Below are 19,672 nucleotides of genomic sequence, written 5' to 3'. Positions count from 1 at the left end.
CACCACAGCCACAGAAACGCAGGATCCAAGCTGTGTCTGCAACCTACACTGCAGCGCACAGAAATGCCAGATCCTTAACTCACCGAGTGAGGCCAGGGATTGAACCTGCATCCTCGTGGATACTAGTCGGGTTCATTATAGCTGAGCTATAATGGGAATGCTGCTGTGTCTACTTTTAACATACCTAGTTTTTCATATTTTATTGAGGTTCCTATATCTTTTGTTGCTTTCAAAGTAGTTTAGTCTCCTTATACTCATCTCTAAATCGCTCCAGCCTAGTTCATATCTATTTAGATTGGAACTAATCTCCAGACAGACTGCATAACTATACTTGTTCCCCTAAAATTAAGACACAATTCTCATTGAACAATGTTGACCACTGTGTTGTGCTATTCACATTTAAATATATCTTAATTGCACATTTTTTCACACACAAACAATTTTTAAGTTAATTGTCTCATATGGACTCTTTACTTAACAAAACAAAAGTACAAACATATGCTTTACTCTTAAACAAAAGTACAAACATATGCTTGCCACATAAGTCACCTAGGGAAAAAACAGATTTCACAGGTATAGAGGTAGAGAGTTTCCTGATTCCTTGTTAAAGTTCTTGGAGATTCTCTTCACTCATAGAATTCTTGCCTTGGAAATCATTATTTCTTTAACGAACATTCATTAAGCTTTTAATATGTCTCTACCTCTACGCTGCACCAACGGATGCGATTTCAAATAAAATATGGTGTCTGCTCACTGGAAATTCATACTTCAGCCTAGGGGGAAATAGTCAATTACATGCCTATTTCATCAGTGGTAAGGAGTTTGTTCAGAGACAGACAGAAAAGCAAGATTGAGAGGTCAGACGATGCTTCCTCAAAAGGGAGTGAAGTGAAGAACCTCATCCTTCCTGAGGCAATTCTCTCTTTGTGGCTTGTAAAAGGTTTCCAAATATGATGAAGTTCTTCTATTTATATTCCTTCGCTCTTTTTTTAAAAATCTTTTCTTTTGTGTTTTGTTTTTTTTGTTTTTTAGGGCTGCAGGTGCAGCAAATGGAAGTTCCCAGGCTACGGGTCGAATCAGAGCTACAGCTGCCAGCCTCTACGACAGCCACAGCAATGCTGGATCCTTAACCCACTGAGTGAGGCCAGGGATCGAACACACATCCTCACAGATATTATTCAGGTTCGTTTCCACTGAGGCACAACGAGAACTCCTATTTATATTCCTTCAAATGCAAAAGTTAATGATCAAATCTACTACTCGATATGAATCAAACAAAGTATCACTAGGTTTCTCAACTGTATTTCTCATGGCATGTTCTATACAGCTTCAATATTCTGCATATATAGACAGGCACGTTTGAAACATTTTAAAGATCATAATGGTATTTGACTATTTCCAATGTTCACACTCAATATAATTCATAAAGAATGCATATTAAATTCCTTACCATTTCTTCTGGGGTGCTAATCAAAACCAGGTCAGCATTTTCAGATAAACAGCTGTCTCTACTTGAGCTCCAATTCTTCTCTTCTTTAGAAAAATAATAGCATTTATCTTGGAAACCAATCCAATTATCTGGGCAAAAACACGGAGCATTCTGAGCTTTAACTGGAAATGAGATAAATACCTATTTTAAGAGCCAGAAGAAATAAGATGCCGCTGTGTCTTGAGATCATTGGAAAAAGACAGGATAGCGAGGTAAAAGATTATGATCATGGTCAGAATTGCACAACTACCGCATAAGTTGGAAAACAAATTTCATGTTAGGTTAAATGATAGCAGCTCGGAATTTGACAGTACACACATTTCTCTCAACTTCAGACTCAGACTAGACAGGCCTTCCTAGAGCCATCAGTGTGATTTCATTTGTATTGTCACTCTTGCCATTTCTGGGTGAATGAAATATAATGCAAGCCTAGCATTATCTGACCATAATAAAAATATTAATTTATGGTAACTGTTATAAATGTAGGAAACATGTTTTAATCTCTGTGAAAACAATGAAAATAATAAAACAAAACATAATTAACAAGATTTGTATTGAGTTTCCTGCTGTCAACTAGGTACCAGCATCACTGCATAATTCTGGGTTAACCAGTAAAAAGAACCCATACGAGAGTTAGAAGGTGGAAATAAAGCAGAAGTCATTATTCTTGGAGACCTTGAGCATAGCAGTTCACAGGCCTTTTCATGGGTTTCTCTTTTGTAGTCTTGGCAGCTAGATGTCTTAGTTCCTTACACATTCCTCATCTCTGGGTTCTCCAAACACGTTAGTGCTAATTTCTTACTAATGGTGAGAAAGTGGAGGTTTTTCCCTCTAGAATAAGGTACAAGGTAAGGACATCCCTTTACAAGATATTGTGGTTGGGTTAGTAGATGCAAACTACTCATTTAGAACGGATAAGAAATGAAATCTTGGAGTTCCCGCTGTGGCTCAGCAGAAACAAACCCAACTAGTATCCATGAGAATGCGGGTTTGAACCCTGGGCTTCCTCAGTAGTTAAGGATCTGGTGTTGCCTCAAGCTGAGGTGTAGGTTGTAGGCACAGCTCAGATCTGGCATTGCTGTGGCTGTGGTGTAGGCTGGCAGCTGTAGCTCTGATTTGTCCCTTAGCCTGGGAACTTCACAGGCCACATGTGCGGCCCTTAAAAAAAAAAAAAAGAAAGAAAGAAAAAGGAATGAGATCCTATGGTATAGCACAGGGTACAATATCCAATCTCTTGGGATAGAACATGATGAAAGAAGATATGAAAAAAAGAAAGTATATGTATGTATGACTGGGTCACTTTGCTGTACAGCAGAAATTGGCACAACATGGTAAGTCAACTATACTTTACTAAAAAATAATAAAATAGTGATGATGATAATAATAATAATAAAATGAAATGAAAAGGAGCTTAATAGTTTTGATCATCAAGAAAATGCCAAAGTCACAACAGGTATCAATAAATTTACCAACACATACTTATCAGAATGGCTGAAAATGGGTGAAACTGACAACAAAATGTTGACAAGTATGTTGAGCCACTGGCATTTTCATACACTTTTGGTTGGATTACCTATTATCTACAAAAATTGACCTATGAATACTCTACGGCATAATAAACCTTCTCATAAATATATTTCAAATGATATCCACTATTCACTAAAAGACTAAAAATATAAGGAGGTTCAAAGCTGCAGTAGTCAAAATGTGGCACAATCCAGACATCCATCCATCAAAAGTAGAATGATTCAAAAACTAATATACAACATGGAATACTTTACAGCGAGGATCTGCAAACTACAACCTGAGGCTAAATTTTCACATTTTTAAATAATCAAAATGACCAAAAAATTCAAAAATAAAAAATAATATGTTGTGACCCTTGAAAATTATGTCATATTCAAATGTTCATGTTCAATTATATTGAAACACAGACATTCTCAACTGTTTACTCATCATCTGTGGTTGATTTTGAACTACAAATACAGAGCTGTGACAAGAGGTCACAGAGCTAGCAAAGACAAAATTCTTTACTATCTGGCCCTTTGCAGAAAAAATTTCCTACCCTCTTCTACAAAAATGAGTTAATGGATGTCAGCTATCTGTTATGACATGGAAGAGTCATACAAACATAATGTGGAACAGAAGCAGCAAGAAGCAAAGGATATATGATTTTATTTACATAAACATTTTTAAATGGGCAAAACTAAACTTTGGCAACAGAAGTTAAAATAGTGATTGCCACCGGCATGGAAACGTTAAATGGACTGTGCGATTACCATGGTGAATGATTTTGTCATAATTATTTTCATATCTCCTCATGTCTTAATTGGTTGTGTAATTCATGATAATGCATGAATTGATACCCATTAACTATGTGATGGGAAAGAAGCGAGAATAGTGACAAAAGATTACAACTGAGACAGAAAGGAAAAGGATCATATACTAGGAAGCTCTGAAAATGAAAGATATAAGGGAAGAAATAGAGGAAGAAATTTACTCACCCAAGTAATAACTTAAAACCGCAATAACAACCAAAGATATGGCAAATGCACAAGCAAGGCACTTGACCATAATACCTGAAAAGAAATTAGATTGACATAAAACAGAGACTAAATCTGCATGTGTAACCATACCTAAAAAACTTCTTTAGGCAGTTTATTCTAATACCTCACAAGATGACACTTTTCTGTGTGTCAGATGGAAAAAAACAAAACAACCAACCTCATTTTACCATTTGAAAATTTCTCAGGACATACTTTTTAGCCATCCAGATGTTACTGTGGGTTTTACTGCCAGAGTCCAAGGAATCAAATATCTATGCCTCTTTAGGGTAGAGTTTCCTCAAGCTTGAAGTCAACCCCAGACCCTCAATATCCTTCCTCTATGGTGAAATATCAGCATATCCTAACATTCCTTGAATATTTCTAAGAAAATCTACTTTATAATTAATGGAAAGTTTATTTTAAAGGATAGACAGCACAGTATATTTGAAAGATTATAGAATAACCAATCAAAAGATTTAGGATGGTTATTTTTACGACAACTAAGCAAAGGGAACGTGGACAAGTTGGTTTTTTTTGGGGGGGGTGGTTCTGTATTCCCTGATTTTCAGATTCTTTAGAAAGGAATAAATCTCTTGTGAGGAATTGTTTTTCTCTTATTCATGCCCATTTAGGGAAAAAGTATTGTACATATGTTTCTTGATATGAAAACTTTTTATTATTTCATATGATTATAAAATAGTTATCCTTATAAAATTTCATGATATGAGAAAAATTATAGACGATACTTTAAGATAGACTCTAAACTTATTAGGAACATATATTCTTTCTTTTTTATCTAGTTGAGAACTAGTTGTTTTGTTGAACAAAATTTTTCTTTGGCGGATATATAAAAGAAATGAAATTTAAAACAAATCTAAATTTATAGTGTAAATTTAGTGTAAACTTAAGAGATAGCTAACATTTTCATTTGGGTTAATGCCCTTCCATCTATATATCTCTTTAATCCATTTTTACACATATCATATAACTTTTACCAAATGCATATAACTTTAAATGACTATGAGACAAGCAGAGACCGGGGACCTGGGACTCTTTGCTGCAGTGGCTGCAGTGCTAGCACCTGGACAAACATCTCCAGCAGCAGAATACAAAGAAACTATAGGGGACTAAAAGTAACTGCGTACATGCCCAGCTGGGGCAAATTTGGGGCAAGATACAAAATAACTAAAAACCTAACTGGTACTTCTGAAGAGCAGAGAGCAAAAGCAGGGTGTCAGTAGCAAAAATAGGGTATTATGCAGGCCCCTAGCATACAACACCACCAAAGGGTGGGCACACCACCTAAGCCACCCCTCTGGCCTGACCCCCAGACCCACCCCTACCTTAGCTCCATGTAGGGAACCAGCTTGCCTCCCCAGCAAGGGAGCAAGCAAGGGAAACTGCTGTTTGTTTTCACTTCCTCCTGATACAGTAGGGGCCCAAATAAAGACTTGCTTATTCTCTAAGTTTGTAAGTCTGTTTCAGTATTGTATATAGGTTCATTTTTGTCATGTTTTAGACTCCACATATAAGTGATAGCATATGGTATTTGTCTTTCTCTTTCTGACTTACTTCACTTAGTATGAGAAACTTTAATTGCATCCATGTTGTTGCAAATGCCATTATTTCATTTTTTATGGCTGCATAGTATTCCATATCACATATGGACCACATTTTCTTGGTCCATTCATCTGCTGATGAACATTTAGATTGTTTCCATGTTCTTGGCTATTGTCACAGACCTAGAGCACAGACTTGTGGTTGCCAAGGAGGAGAGAGGAGAGAGTGGGATGGACTGGATGGGGATTTGGGGGTTGACAGGTGCAAACTATTACATTTAGAATAGATAAGCAATGAGGTCCTACTGTATAGCACAGGGAATAATATCTAGTCTCTTGGGATAGAACATGATGAAAGATAGTATGAAAAAAAGAATGTATATATACATATGACTGGATCACCATGATTTACAGCAGAAATTGGCACAACACTGTAAATCAACTATACATTAATCAAAAAAAAAAAAAAAAAAAAGCCTTGCCTGAATTTTCCTTTCCGGCTTCTTATCAATTTCCATTGATTAAGAAGGCCAAGAGCCCTGGGACAGTAATAAGTACAACCATCATGTGCCCATTGTTTTATGTTCTAATGTTTTCAGTCAACAATTTGTTGTTTTTCCCATCTGTGGCAAATTGTTAAAAAAATGGCCTCCAAAGAATCATGACTCTCTGTGTCCACCACTCCTTTGACACGTGATCTGATCTTGCTATTTCTTCCACCAAGAGGTATACTGTATTTTCCAACACTTGAATGTGAATTGATCATGTGGTCAGTTTTGACCAGCAATGTGGTAGCAGTGATGCTCTGGGACTTTAGAAAACCGTAATAGATCTTGACCATCTCTTGACCAATAAGGCAATCTCTCTTTTTTAAATTAAAAGATATGTATGTTCTGTGCTTTCAGGTCTGGTTTACAATGGAAATTAAATAAAAGAAGGTTTTATTATGTTTTCTTGTGTTAGCTCTCTGACTTTTCCATAATTTTACTATGGGGTGGGGGAGTGAAAAATTATTTACTGCTAGATTAAGCAGAATCATTTATTTACACATATGCGTTCTTTTTTCTCATATTATCATGCTCCGTCACAAGTGACCATAGTTCCCAGTGCTGTACAGCAGGATCCCCTTGCTTATCCATTCCAAAGGCAATAGTTGGCATCTATTAACAACAATCATTTTTTAAATATATTTTCCTATTCATTGTTTCAAGCAGGTCTTCAGGCTTTTTTGGTATCCTTTCGCCCAGATTAAATAAGAGAGCCTTTCATTAAAAAAAAAAAAATCCTAGCTTATTAAATAGATAATTCTGAGACTCATAGAGGGCTTTAGATCAGAGGAGAGATACCTCTAAGCCACAGGGGGAAAACCAGGTAGTTCGTATCCTGACAATATGAGAAATGATTATTTTTATTTACATATGATAATGAGTCTTTTCTATCGCCAAGTTGGCAAGTTATTAGATCATTCGATCTTGTGATGTATTTAGAAATATCCCTCCTGCAAATGCAACAGCCTCAATCAAGATGCATATGCCATGAATGTGGCAAACAGAGTGGCTTTCCTCATACATTTAGCGCAGATATAGCAGAACTAATGGCAAAGGGTTATTAACGTTGAGATATATCTTTTTACACGTAGTCGGTGAAAAGTGGTGACTAAAAAGACCCTCTTGAGATTTAGTGTCTTATGAAACTTGGGAAATTTCACATAACCCTGGAAGAATCTCCCTACTCTCAATACCACCAAACCACCAAGACTAAAGTTCCTGTCAGCTCAGTGAAAGGAGGACTTAGAGTGACAATTAGTTTGATTTAAGGCACTAAAGAATTGGAAATTTATTGTACTTCTGAAAATGCAGAACCTGGTAGGTTTATTCTCTATTTAACCTACTTCCTAAGCCCTAAAATCTAGTTTTCTACACTCAGGATAAATAGCTTTCACTTTATAAGTTCCTTCTTTCTATTCTTTTACTCAATTCTCCCTACCTGTATACTGAACAAATATCCAAAAAACAAAAACCACAGAAAATGCTGGTCTCCCACTATGAATTAATTTAGTATTGAAAGATGAATGTCAAAGCTGTTCAGCCCTCATAATGTATTCAACTAAGGGATGTTAAAGAAAACAAAAACAGAAACAAAAACGAAAACAACAGGAGTTCCTGTCCTGGATCAGGGGAAACAAATCTGACTAGCATCCCTGAGGACGCAGTTTTTATCCCTGGCCTAGCTCAGTGGGTTAAGGATCCAGTGTTGCGGTGAGCTGTAGCGTAGGTCACAGACATGGCTCAGATCTGGTGTGGCTGTGGCTGTGGCTGTGGCGTAGGCCAGTGGCTACAGCTCTGATTCAACCCCTAGCCTGGGAATCTCCATATGCCTCAGGTGGGGCCATAAAAAAAAAAGAAAGAGAAAGAAGAAAAGAAAAGAAAACCAAACCAAACCAAAAAACAAACAGTTAACACCCCAGGGCAGCTCCATAAAAACCTATTTAATTAACAATGTAACTGAAATAGTTCTATATCCAACACTCTTATAATCTAAGCAGCTAAAGACTATAATTATTTTTCCCACAAAGAAGCTTTACTGATAAATACTGTCTCAGATTCTGATATTGATCTTCTCCAAAGAGAGATAAGAGAAAAGATCCAGGGTGACCAATGAATTTAAAACTAAACAAAGTCCCTTTTTTTCCTAGTTCACAGCTATAGAAAAAAAAACATAAAATAGCAATATGTAGAAAGAATAAAATAAAATATTTTAAAAATACAAAAAAATTTAAATGAATTATATCATACCTAAGTTACTACTATTCCAATGGTGTCTACAATTTAAAATTACATATCTATATGTAATAGAGATACACATGCTGTATAATATTAAGGAACTTTGATAATATATGTAATATATATGATTTATACATAAAATACATAAATTGCTACTATTGATTGGTATGTAAGGTAGATTAACACTGGTTTTATGAGTGGATAGAAAGCATTATTTATTTATTTATTTATTTATTTATTTTCTTTGAGGTTTATTTTTTTTAATTTTTTTTTTATAATTTTTTTTATTTTCCCACTGTACAGCAAGGGGGTCAGGTTATCCTTACATGTATACATTACAATTACATTTTTTGCCCCCACCCTTTCTTCTGTTGCAACATGAGCATCTAGAGAAAGTTCTCAATGCTATTCAGCAGGATCTCCTTGTAAATCTATTCTAAGTTGTGTCTGAGAAGCCCAAGCTCCCGATCCCTCCCACTCCCTCCCCCTCCCATCAGGCAGCCACAAGTCTCTTCTCCAAGTCCATGATTTTCTTTTCTGAGGAGATGTTCATTTGTGCTGGATATTAGATTCCAGTTATAAGTGATATCATATGGTATTTGTCTTTTTCTGGCTCATTTCACTCAGTATGAGATTCTCTAGTTCCATCCATGATGCTGCAAATGGCATTATGTCATTCTTTTTTATGGCTGAGTAGTATTCCATTGTGTATATATACCACCTCTTCCGAATCCAATCATCTGTCGATGGACATTGGGTTGTTTCCGTGTCCTGGCTATTGTGAATAGTGCTGCAATGAACATGCGGGTGCACGTGTCTCTTTTAAGTAGAATTTTGTCCAGATAGATGCCCAAGAATGGGCTTGCGGGGTCATATGGAAGTTCTATGTATAGATTTCTAAGGTATCTCCAAACTGTTCTCCATAGTGGCTGTACCAGTTGACATTCCCACCAACAGTGCAGGAGGGTTCCCTTTTCTCCACAGCCCCTCCAGCACTTGTTATTTGTGGATTTATTAATGATGGCCATTCTGACTGGTGTGAGGTGATATCTCATGGTAGTTTTGATTTGCATTTCTCTTATAACCAGCGATGTTGAGCATTTTTTCATGTGTTTGTTGGCCATCTGTATATCTTCTTTGGAGAAATGTCTATTCAGGTCTTTTGCCCATTTTTCCATTGATTGACTGGTTTTCTTGCTGTTGGGTTGTCTAAGTTGTTTATATATTCTAGAGATTAAGCCCTTGTCCGTTGCATCATTTGAAACTATTTTCTCCCATTCTGTAAGTTGTCTTTTTGTTTTCTTTTGGGTTTCCTTTGCTGTGCAAAAGCTTTTCAGTTTGATGAGGTCCCATGGGTTTATTTTTTGCTCTAATTTCTATTGCTTTGGGAGACTGACCTGAGAAAATATTCATGAGGTTGATGTCAGAGAGTGTCTTGCCTATGTTTTCTTCTAGGAGTTTGATGGTGTCCTGTCATATATTTAAGTCTTTCAGCCATTTGGAGTTTATTTTTGTGCATGGTGTGAGGGTGTGTTCTAGTTTCATTGCTTTGCATGCAGCTGTCCAGGTTTCCCAGCAATGCTTGCTGAATAGACTTTCTTTTTCCCATTTGATGTTCTTGCCTCCCTCGTCAAAGAGTAATTGACCATAGGTGTCAGGGTTTATTTCCGGATTCTCTATTCTGTTCCATTGGTCTGTCTGTCTGTTTTGATACCAGTACCACACTGTTTTGATGACTGTGGCTTTGTAGTATTTCTTGAAGTCTGGGAGAGTTATGCCTCCTGCTTGGTTTTTGTTTCTCAGGATTGCTTTGGCGATTCTGGGTCTTTTGTGGTTCCATATAAATGTTTGGATTGTTTGTTCTAGTTCTGTGGAAAATGTCATGGGTAATTTGATAGGGATTGCATGGAATCTGTAGATTGCTTTGGGTAGTATGGCCATTTTTACAATATTGATTTTCCCAATCCAGGAACATGGAATATCTTTCCATTTCTTCACATCTTCTTTGATTTCTTTGATGAAAGTTTTATAGTTCTTGGCATATAGGTCCTTTACCTCCTTGGTCAGGTGTATTCCAAGGTATTTGATTTTGTGAGGTGCAATTTTAAAAGGTATCGTATTTTTGTATTCCTTTTCTAATAGTTCATTGCTGGTATACAGAAATGCAACTGACTTCTGAATGTGAATCTTATATCCTGCTACTTTGCTGAATTTATGAATCAGTTCAAGTAGTTTTGGGGTTGAGTCCTTAGGGTTTTCTATGTATAGTATCATGTCATCTGCATACAGTGACAGTTTGATCTCTTCTCTTCCTATATGGGTGCCTTTTATTTCTTTTGTTTGTCTAATTGCTGTGGCTAGGACTTCCAAAACTATGTTGAAGAGCAGTGGTGAGAGTGGGCATCCCTGTCTTGTTCCAGATTTGAGTGAGAAGGCTTTCAGTTTTTCCCCATTGAGGATTATATTTGCTGTGGGTTTCTCATAAATGGCTTTGATTATATTCAGGAATGTTCCCTCTATACCCACTTTGGTGAGGGTCTTGATCATGAATGGATGTTGGACTTTGTCAAATGCTTTTTCTGCGTCTATTGAGATGATCCTATGATTTTTGACTTTTTCTTTGTTAATGTGGTGTATGATGCTGATTGATTTGCGTATGTTGAACCATCCTTGTGAACCTGGGATGAACCCAACCTGGTCATGGTGTATAATTTTTTTGGTATGTTGTTGGATTCGGTTGGCTAAGATTTTGTTGAGAATTTTGCATCTGTATTCATCAATGATATTGGGCGATAGTTTTCTTTTTGGTGGTATCTCTGTCTGGTTTTGGAATGAGGGTGATGGTGGCATCATAGAATGTCTTTGGGAGTATTCCTTCTTCTTCAACCTTTTGAAAGAGTTTAAGGAGGATGGGCACCAACTCCTCTTTATATGTTTGATAAAATTCACCTGTGAAGCCATCTGGTCCTGGACTTTTATTTGTAGGGAGTGATTTTATGACCTCTTCCATTTCATTTCTAGTGATCGGTCTGTTCAGTTGGTCTGTTTCTACTTGCTTCAATTTTGGCAGGCTGTAAGATTCTAGAAAATTGTCCGTTTCTTCCAGATTGTCAAACTTGTTGCCGTATAGTTGTTCATAGTATTCTCTAATGGTTTTTTGTATTTCTGCTGTATCCGTTGTGATTTCTCCTTTTTCATTTATAATTTTGGTGATTTGGGTTCTTTCTCTCCTCTTTTTAGTGAGTCTGGCCAGGGGTTTGTCCATTTTGTTCACCTTTTCAGAGAACCAGCTCTTGGTTTTATTAATTTTCTCTATTATTTTTTGAGTCTCTATTTTATGGATTTCTTCTTTGATCTTTATAATTTCCTTCCTTCTGCTGACTTTAGGACTTTTATGTTCTTCTTTTTCGAATTCATTTAGGTGGAGGGTTAAGTTGTCAATTTGGGATCTTTCTTCTTTTTTGAGAAAGGCCTGTATTGCTATAAATTTCCCTCTGAGCACTGCTTTCGCAGCATCCCATAATTTTGAGAGGTTGTGTCTTCATTATCATTTGTTTCAAGGTAGTTTTTAATTTCCTTCTTGATTTCCTCATTGACCCATTGGTTTTTTATAGCTGTTGTTTAGTCTCCATGCAGTAGGTTTTTTCTCTTTCCTTTCCCATGGTTGGTTTCTAATTTCATGGCGTTGTGGTCAGGAAGATACTTGAGATAATTTCTATGCTCCTAAATTTATTGAGATTAGCTTTGTGTCCCATATGTGGTCAATTCTTGAGAATGTTCCATGAGCATTTAGAAGAATGTGTATTCTGCTTTTTTTGGATGTAGTGTCCTGAAGATATCAATTAAGTCTAACTTTTCTATTGTTTCCTTTAGGATCTCTGTTGCTTTATTGGTTTTCTGTCTAGAGGATCTGTCCATTGATGTGAGGGGGTGTATTAAGTCTCCTACTAATTGTATTCTCATCAATTCTCCCTTTATGTCTGTTCATATTTTGTTGTATGTATCTGGGGTGCTCCTACTATTTTGGGCGAGTGATCTAATCTGGATGGATCCCTTAATCATTAGTAGTGTCCTTCTTTGTCTTTCTTTATGTCTTTTGTTTTAAAGTCTATTTTGTCTGATATGAGCGTTGCGACTCCTGCTTTTCTGTCATGTCTTGGCGTTGAAATATTTTTCCCCACCCTTTCACTTTCATCTATGTATCTTTTTGTCCTAAGAGTGGTTTCTTGTAGGCAGCATATTGAAGGTTTTTGCCTTTTTATCCACTCAGCCCCTCTGTGTCTTTTGATTGGGGCATTCAGTCCATTACATTTAAGGTGATAATTGATAGATGATTATTTATTGCCATTTGAACCTCGTGTTCCAGTTGATTCTATGGTTCTCCATTCTTCCTTTCTTTTTTTTTTTTGGTTGGATGGTCTCCGTTTATTATCTGCTTGAGTGTATTTTTTTTTTTCATTTTTTGCAAGTGCAATATTTGCTTTTGGCTTGTGGTTGCCCTGTTTTTTAATTATCTAACCCCTTCCCATATTTTGTGTTTTTAGCCTGATGGTCCTGTAAGTTCAAACACTTCATTACTATATTAAAATTAAGAAGAGAAACATACAAACAAAAAAAAAAGGGTTATTTATTTCCTAACATTTCTTGCCCACATTTTATGGTTTTGATGACTCTTTTTTATTTTTTTCTTTTTGATTTTATTTTGTTTGAAGCATGTTCATGATTAAATCTGTATGCTGGCTTATTGAGTGACTGCTCTCTGATTGCGGTTTCCTCAGTCCTAGTTCTTCCTCTTTTTTTTTTCTTTTCTTTTTTCTTCCCTTTCCTTCTCTTTCTTTTTGGTTTAGAGAAGCCCTTTCAATATTCCTTTAACCTGGTTTTTGTGTTGCTGTATCTTTAAGTTTTTTGTTTGTTGGAAAAAATTTTTATTTCCCTTCTGTTTTAAATGATATTCTTGCTGGATAGAGTATTCTAGGTTGCATATTTTTTACTTTTAGCACTTTAAATATCTCTTGCCATTCCCTCCTGGCCTGTAGTGTTTCTGTAGAGAAATCAGCTGATATTCTTATGGGGGTTCCCTTGTAGGTAACATTCTGTTTTTCTCTTGCTGCCTTTAGGCCCTCTCTTTATCACTAACTTTTGCCATTTTTATTATGATGTGTCTTGGTGTGGGTCTGTTTGGTTCAGTTTGTTTGGGGTCCTCTGTGCTTCTTGTATCTTGAACCCAGTATCCTTTAGATTTGGAGGTTCCATCGATAGTTTTCTTCAAATATATTTCCATTCCCTTATCTTTTTCTACTCCTTCTGGAATTCCTATTATGCATAGATTGGCCTGCTTTATATTATCCCATAGGTCTCTTATATTGCTTTCCAGTTTTTTGATTCAGTTTTCTGTCTGTTGACCAGATTGAGTGATTTCCATTATTCTATCTTCCATATCACTGATTCGTTCTTCTGCATTATTCATTCTGGTTTTTACTGCCCTTAGTTCAGTTTGCTCTCTGCAAATGAATGTTCTAGTTTTTCTTGGCTCCTCTTATTTTTCAGTTCCTTTCTGAGGGTATCTGCATTCTGTTCGTATCTTCTCTTAATTCCTTCAGTATTTTCACTATTTCTCTTTTGAACTCCAGGTCTGTCAGACTGCAGAGATCTGTTTCATTGTTGACTGTTTTAGGTGAGTTCTCCTGTTGGTTTGACTGGGGGTGGTTTCTCAGCTTCTTCATCTTGCTTGTTGTTTTCTTTCTCCTGAGGGAGTTGTACTCTCCATTATAGGGCAGTGTTTGCCTTGTCACTGCCGTGGAATATTTCCTGAGGGCTGGTGTTGGTCAATCTTTTTTGAGGCAGTGTAGCTTTTCTGGAGTGTTGATGGGGCTAACAGTGTTTCTTTGAAGCAAAGGAGGACTTCCTGAGGGCAGACAGGACTGGGAGGTCCACACCACGACGGTAGCAGATTTCACTTGGTCATGCAGAGCTTGCTCTGGTGTTTTTAGGCTGTGGGCTTCTTGCAGGGGGCTGGCGGTGTTGGGCAGCTGTTCCTCAGGAGTGCAGCACCCCCTGGGGGCTGGAGCAGCTATCTGGGTCACTGAGAACCTAAGAGGCTCTTCCCTAGGGCAGCCCAACTCAGAAGGACGGCCTGAGAATGTAGGCGGATCTTTTCACAGTCTGGCCAAGCTTGTTGCAGCTTTTCTGGGCTGCAGGGGCTCTTCCAGGGGGCTGGTCGTGCTGAGCAGCTATTCTGCGGGAGTGGGGCACCCCCTGGGGGCTTGGGCGGGTAGCAGGGCCGCTGGAAACCCAAGAGGCTCCTTCCCGGGGCAGCCCGACTCAGAAAAACTGTCCGAGAATTAGGCAGATCTATTCACAGCCTGGCTAGGCTTGTTCTAGCTTTTCTGGGCAACAGGCCTTTTCTCAGGGGCTGGTGGTGTTTGGTGCTGCTCTGCAGAAGTGTAGCCCCTCCAAAGGGCAAGCAGGCCTATGCAGGGACAGCCCCTGCGGTGGTAGGCTTCAGGCAATTGTTGAGGCCAGCCCTCCTGGATGGCAGGCAGCCCCAGGTTCGGCGAGAGCGTAGGGGGTGGCAGGGGTGGGGGGAGGGGATGCACTGGGAAGCACAGCTTTCAGCTAGCTAGCGGGCCTGTAAGCTTGCTGTGGCGTGGGGGGTATTCTATGGGGACCCACCCCTTCTTCTCTCCCCTCCCCAGACCAGGCTCTTCTCCCAGGTTCCCCCTGATGCGGCTTTCCACTTCCCCGCCCCTAGAGTATTGCTCCCTTCCTCTGCCACAGCTTTGTTTTCTAGTCTCCCAAGGCAGTCTCTGTCCCGTCAAATGGTTTCTAGACCTCCCAAGCAGTTTCCGCTCCGCCCCGCCCCCCCCAGCCCGTTCTCGGGGTCTAACCTCTGGAGCCGAGGACTCAGTGCCCAGCCTCCACCCAGGCGTCTCAATTTTTGGTGACTGTGCCCGTAGTTCAGATGGTCCGTTCCATTCTTGATAGGCTTTTCCATACTCCAACTTACTGCTACACTCTTCTCTGCATCTGGAGATTCCTCCAGTTCGTTTGATCTTTCCCCCGTGTAGGTGACTTTCCAGGGTGCGGGATCCCTTTCTCCTCCGCAGTTCCCTTTCGGGAGCGCCCGTCCCGCTCGGATTCACCTTCTCTCACTCTCCTCTTTTCTCCCGTTCTGCCCAGTAATGTCACGAACTTCTTGCCGTTATTGGAGTTTAGGTTCTTCTGCCAGCGATTGGTTGCTGTTCTGTGCGAGTCATTTATTCTGTAGATGTGCTTTTTTTTGTTGTGTTTGTGGGAGATGGCGAGCGTGTCCCCCTACTCCTCCGCCATCTTGTCCTCTTCCCTTTTTTATTTATTTTTAACATTTGGGTTTCTTCTTTAATGGTTTGCCTGTTCCTAGCCCTTATTATTATTGTTTTGCTTTAATTAGATTACTTTCTTTGTCTTATCATACAGTGGGGTAATCTTAGTATTTCTGAAAATTGAGTGGCTAGGCTTTTCACATTTTATGAAATTATTTTAAACTGTTTAAATTTTAAACTATTTAAATTTCAATGTAGTCAAAGTTATTAATTTTTTTGGAGCTTACACATTCATTTTTTTGGAGCTTACACATTCATGTTTGTTTAATAAGCTCATTTTACTTAGAGTCCTAAATATAGGCTACCACTCTTACTTGTAGAAGTACTACAAGTTGCTCTTTATGTTTCAGTATTTACTCATCTGAGATTTGAGATTTTTTTCTATATGAGATGATATAGAAATATAGAATTATGTTGTTTTATATGGATTACTAATTTTTCTAGCATCATTTATAATACTCCATTATTTTACTTTTGCTGAAATGCCATTTATCAATATATACATTCTGTGTCATTAACAGAATCTAATCAATCACTTGTTTAATTCTGCAGTTATAACCACACAATCTGAAATACTAAAGCTTATTGTCTGGTTTGGTTAATTCTTAAAACATTTGGTTTAGATATTTTCATGTTGTCATCTAATTTTTGATCCCATTTTCCCCAGCCCACTTGGATCTAACCTCAGACAGAAAAATTAAGTTGTTAAAAAAAAAAAAAAAAAAAAGAGGGAGTTCCTGTTGTGGCGCCGTGGTTAACGAATCCGACTAGGAACCATGAGGTTGCGGTTGGATCCCTGGCCTTACTCAGTGGGTTAAGGATCCGGCATTGCCATGAGCTGCGCTGTAGGTTGCAGACGCGGCTCGGACCCATGTTGCTGTGGCTGTGGCTGTGGCCAGCAGCTGTAGCTCTGATTCAACCCCTAGCCTGGGAACCTCCATATGCCGTGGGAGTGGCCCTCAAAAGGCAAAAAGACAAAAAAAAAAAAAAAAAGAGGACTAAAGTATTTATGCATTCTAATCTGGACTACTGCAACATTTTTGAATCCTGCATACTCTGGTAGATTGAAATGAAATTAAACAGCAAATGTTTTAAAACTCACGGTAGTCTCCAAATCACATATTGTAGTATGTAATGCATTTTAGTTTCATTTCCCCCCTGCCCTGCCCTTCACCTTATTTGACTATAAAGAGTCCTGTTGATATAACTTCAAAAGATTATCTTGTTAGATGTAGAATTTGGATTTCACCTACTCTGAACTCGCTATTTAAAGCATCCAATACTACCAAACTGTTTTCTCAGTTTTTTTGGTTTGGTTGTATTTTGTTTGTTTGTTTCATTTTGTTTTAGTACATTTTCTTTTCTTCTGCATTTTAAAATAGCCAGAGATTTCTCAGGAACATCAGAGTTCCAGCAATTGTTTAGATAAGCGTAGAGGAGACAGATAACCATTATACTCTTAAGTACTTCTAAAGTGCAATTTATCCTGACTCCACTCATGGCACATGAACAGTCTTTGAAAATATTACAAATATTTGCTATTTATTTTGTATCATGTATGAATTCTAGGCGTGGACTGACTACATGGTTCACACTTAAACTTCAGTACGAGGGAAGCTAAATTTGAACTGTGTTATTTACAGATAATCTTCCTCCATTATCAATTAAGATAAAATGAATATGAATTGTAAGGGCAAGATATCAATTACAAATCTGAATTCCGTTATAATTTTTATTTATGATGAAGTTAACTGAAAAGGGAATTTTTTTTTTGCCTCGATGGAAGAAATTACAAAACCCAATTCCTGTCTTCTAAACTTTTGTTTAACATTTTCCTTTAGTAAATACTAATTTCAGCAAACAACCTTCATTCTAAACAAGTGAAAATGTTCTTACCTAGCTTCTTTTTTGTGGTTTCTTGATTTCTTTCACTGGTTTGCTGCACTCCTTCACCCACAGTAGGTAACTGGATGTCTTGTGGCCTTTGGTCCAACATCTCTCTTCAAAGTTTTAACTTTTAATATAAAAAATGTTTTTACAGCACAGCTCCAAACTAGATGCAGCTTTAAAGCAAAACACACTTTTAAGCAGTGTTCTCAAAACGAAAGTAATCATGTAATCATGCCGTGTGCCTCCCACGAAATAAATGCTAAACAAAACAATTGCTGGAAATGACGGAAGTTCCGGCAAGCATCGAAACACAGTCATACGGCCTTCCTTCCTCAAAAGAAGATCTTCCCCTGAACCATAAAGCAAAAAAAATTTCAGGTGGCTATTTTTTAAATTCTACCAACATTGATCCAAAACTATTTTCCTTCCAGAGCCATAGGAGATAAGAATACTAGTTAATTAAAAGGCATGCCTTAGGACATTATGGTTTAATCATCATGTGTTAAGAAATTACCATCTCAAGAGCGATGAAATTAAAGCAAAGAAATCTATGCTTTAAAGTGGCAACTGAAACCACAATAAGAAGTATTTCCTTTGTCAAACGTCAACATCATGTGTGACAGTCCCTGCACAGACACACACACACACACACACACACACACAAAAAAAAAAAACAAAGGAGAAAAAGGAAAAGAAAATTAAAAAGTACTCAGAATGTTATCAATATCCAAGATGATAATGCCATTATGCTAGCGGTATCAGGACACTATTTCTTTTTCAAATCTGTCATCATCAGAATTTTCAAATGATTTAAAAATAAACTCAAAATGGCTTAAAGACTTAAGACAGGACACCATAAACCTCGTAGAAGAGAACATAGGCAAAACATTCTCTGACATCAACCACACAAATGTTTTCTTAGGTCTGTCTCCCAAAGCAACAGAAATAAAAGCAAAACTAAACCAGTGGGACCTAATCAAACTGACAAGCTTTTGCACAGCAAGGGAAACCATACAAAAAAACCAAGAAACAACCAAAAAAAAAACACAAAAAGACAACCTATGGAATGGGAGAAAATAGTTTCAAATGATGCAACTGATAAGGGCTTAATCTCTAAAATATACAGACAACTTATACATTTCAATAGCAAAAAAAACAAACAAACAAAAAAAACCAACAAACCAACTGAAAAATGGGCAAAAGACCTGAATAGACATTTCTCCAAAGAAGATATACAGATGGCCAACAAGCACATGAAAAAATACTCAACATCACTGATTATTAGAGAAATGCAAATCAAACTACTATGATACCAAATCACACCTGTCAGAATGGCCATCATTAATAAATTCACAAATAACAAATGCTGGAGACGGTATGTGGAAAAAAGAACCCTCCTACACTGTTGGTGGGAATGTAAATTGGTACAACTGCTATGGGAAAACAGTATGGAGGTACCTCAGAAAAGTAAATATAGAACTAACATAGGACCCAACAATCCCACTTTTGGGCATAAACCCGGACAAAACTTTCATTGAAAAATATACATGCACCTGTATGTTCATTTCAGCACTATTCACAGCAGCCAAGACATGGAAACAACCTAAATGTCCACTGATAGAGGAATGGATTAAGAAGATGTGGTATATATACACAATGGAATACGACCCAGCCATAAAAAGAACAAAATAATGCTATTTGCAGCAACATAGATGGAACTAGAGACTCTCATACTAAGTGAAGTAAGTCAGAAAGAGAAAGACAAATACCATATGATATCACATATCTGAATCTAATATATGGCACAAATGAAATTTTCCACAAAAAGGAAACTCATGGACTTGGAAAACAGACTTGTGGTTGCCAAAGGGGAGGGAGTGGGATGGAATGGGAGTCTGGGGTTAGTTAATTGATGCAAACTATTTCACTTGGAGAGTTTAAGCAGTGAGAGCACAGGGAACTATACCCAGCCACTTGTGATGGAATATGATGGAGGATAATGTGAAAAAAAGAATATATATATATATATGACATGTGACTGGGT

The 19,672-nt window shown here is 37.6% G+C and overlaps 1 protein-coding gene across 4 annotated transcripts in view; it reads right to left on the bottom strand.

Annotated features, from left to right (window-relative positions):
* The window catches only part of CLEC2B (C-type lectin domain family 2 member B), a 28,055-nt gene extending 10,098 nt beyond the window's left edge, over positions 1 to 17,957 (bottom strand). The window contains exons 1-3 of one of the 4 annotated variants that reach the window (XM_047787573.1): positions 17,635 to 17,957; positions 3,994 to 4,068; positions 1,451 to 1,578 (exon numbers count right to left, since the gene is read on the bottom strand). In XM_047787573.1, the coding sequence (XP_047643529.1) occupies positions 1,451 to 1,578; positions 3,994 to 4,068; positions 17,635 to 17,734 (303 nt within the window). In that variant the 5' untranslated portion in view covers positions 17,735 to 17,957. Of the gene's footprint in view, positions 1 to 1,450; positions 1,612 to 3,993; positions 4,069 to 17,634 lie in introns of all 4 variants that reach the window. The other 3 variants (XM_047787575.1, XM_047787572.1, XM_047787574.1) reach the window with 3 other exon arrangements.
* Positions 17,958 to 19,672: the final 1,715 nt, after the last annotated feature.

This window comes from Phacochoerus africanus, chromosome 7 (assembly GCF_016906955.1).
Source record: "Phacochoerus africanus isolate WHEZ1 chromosome 7, ROS_Pafr_v1, whole genome shotgun sequence".
In the NCBI taxonomy this organism is placed as follows: domain Eukaryota; kingdom Metazoa; phylum Chordata; class Mammalia; order Artiodactyla; family Suidae; genus Phacochoerus; species Phacochoerus africanus.
Note: the sequence above shows the minus strand (reverse complement) of the source record. Positions and strands in the feature narration are given on the sequence as shown.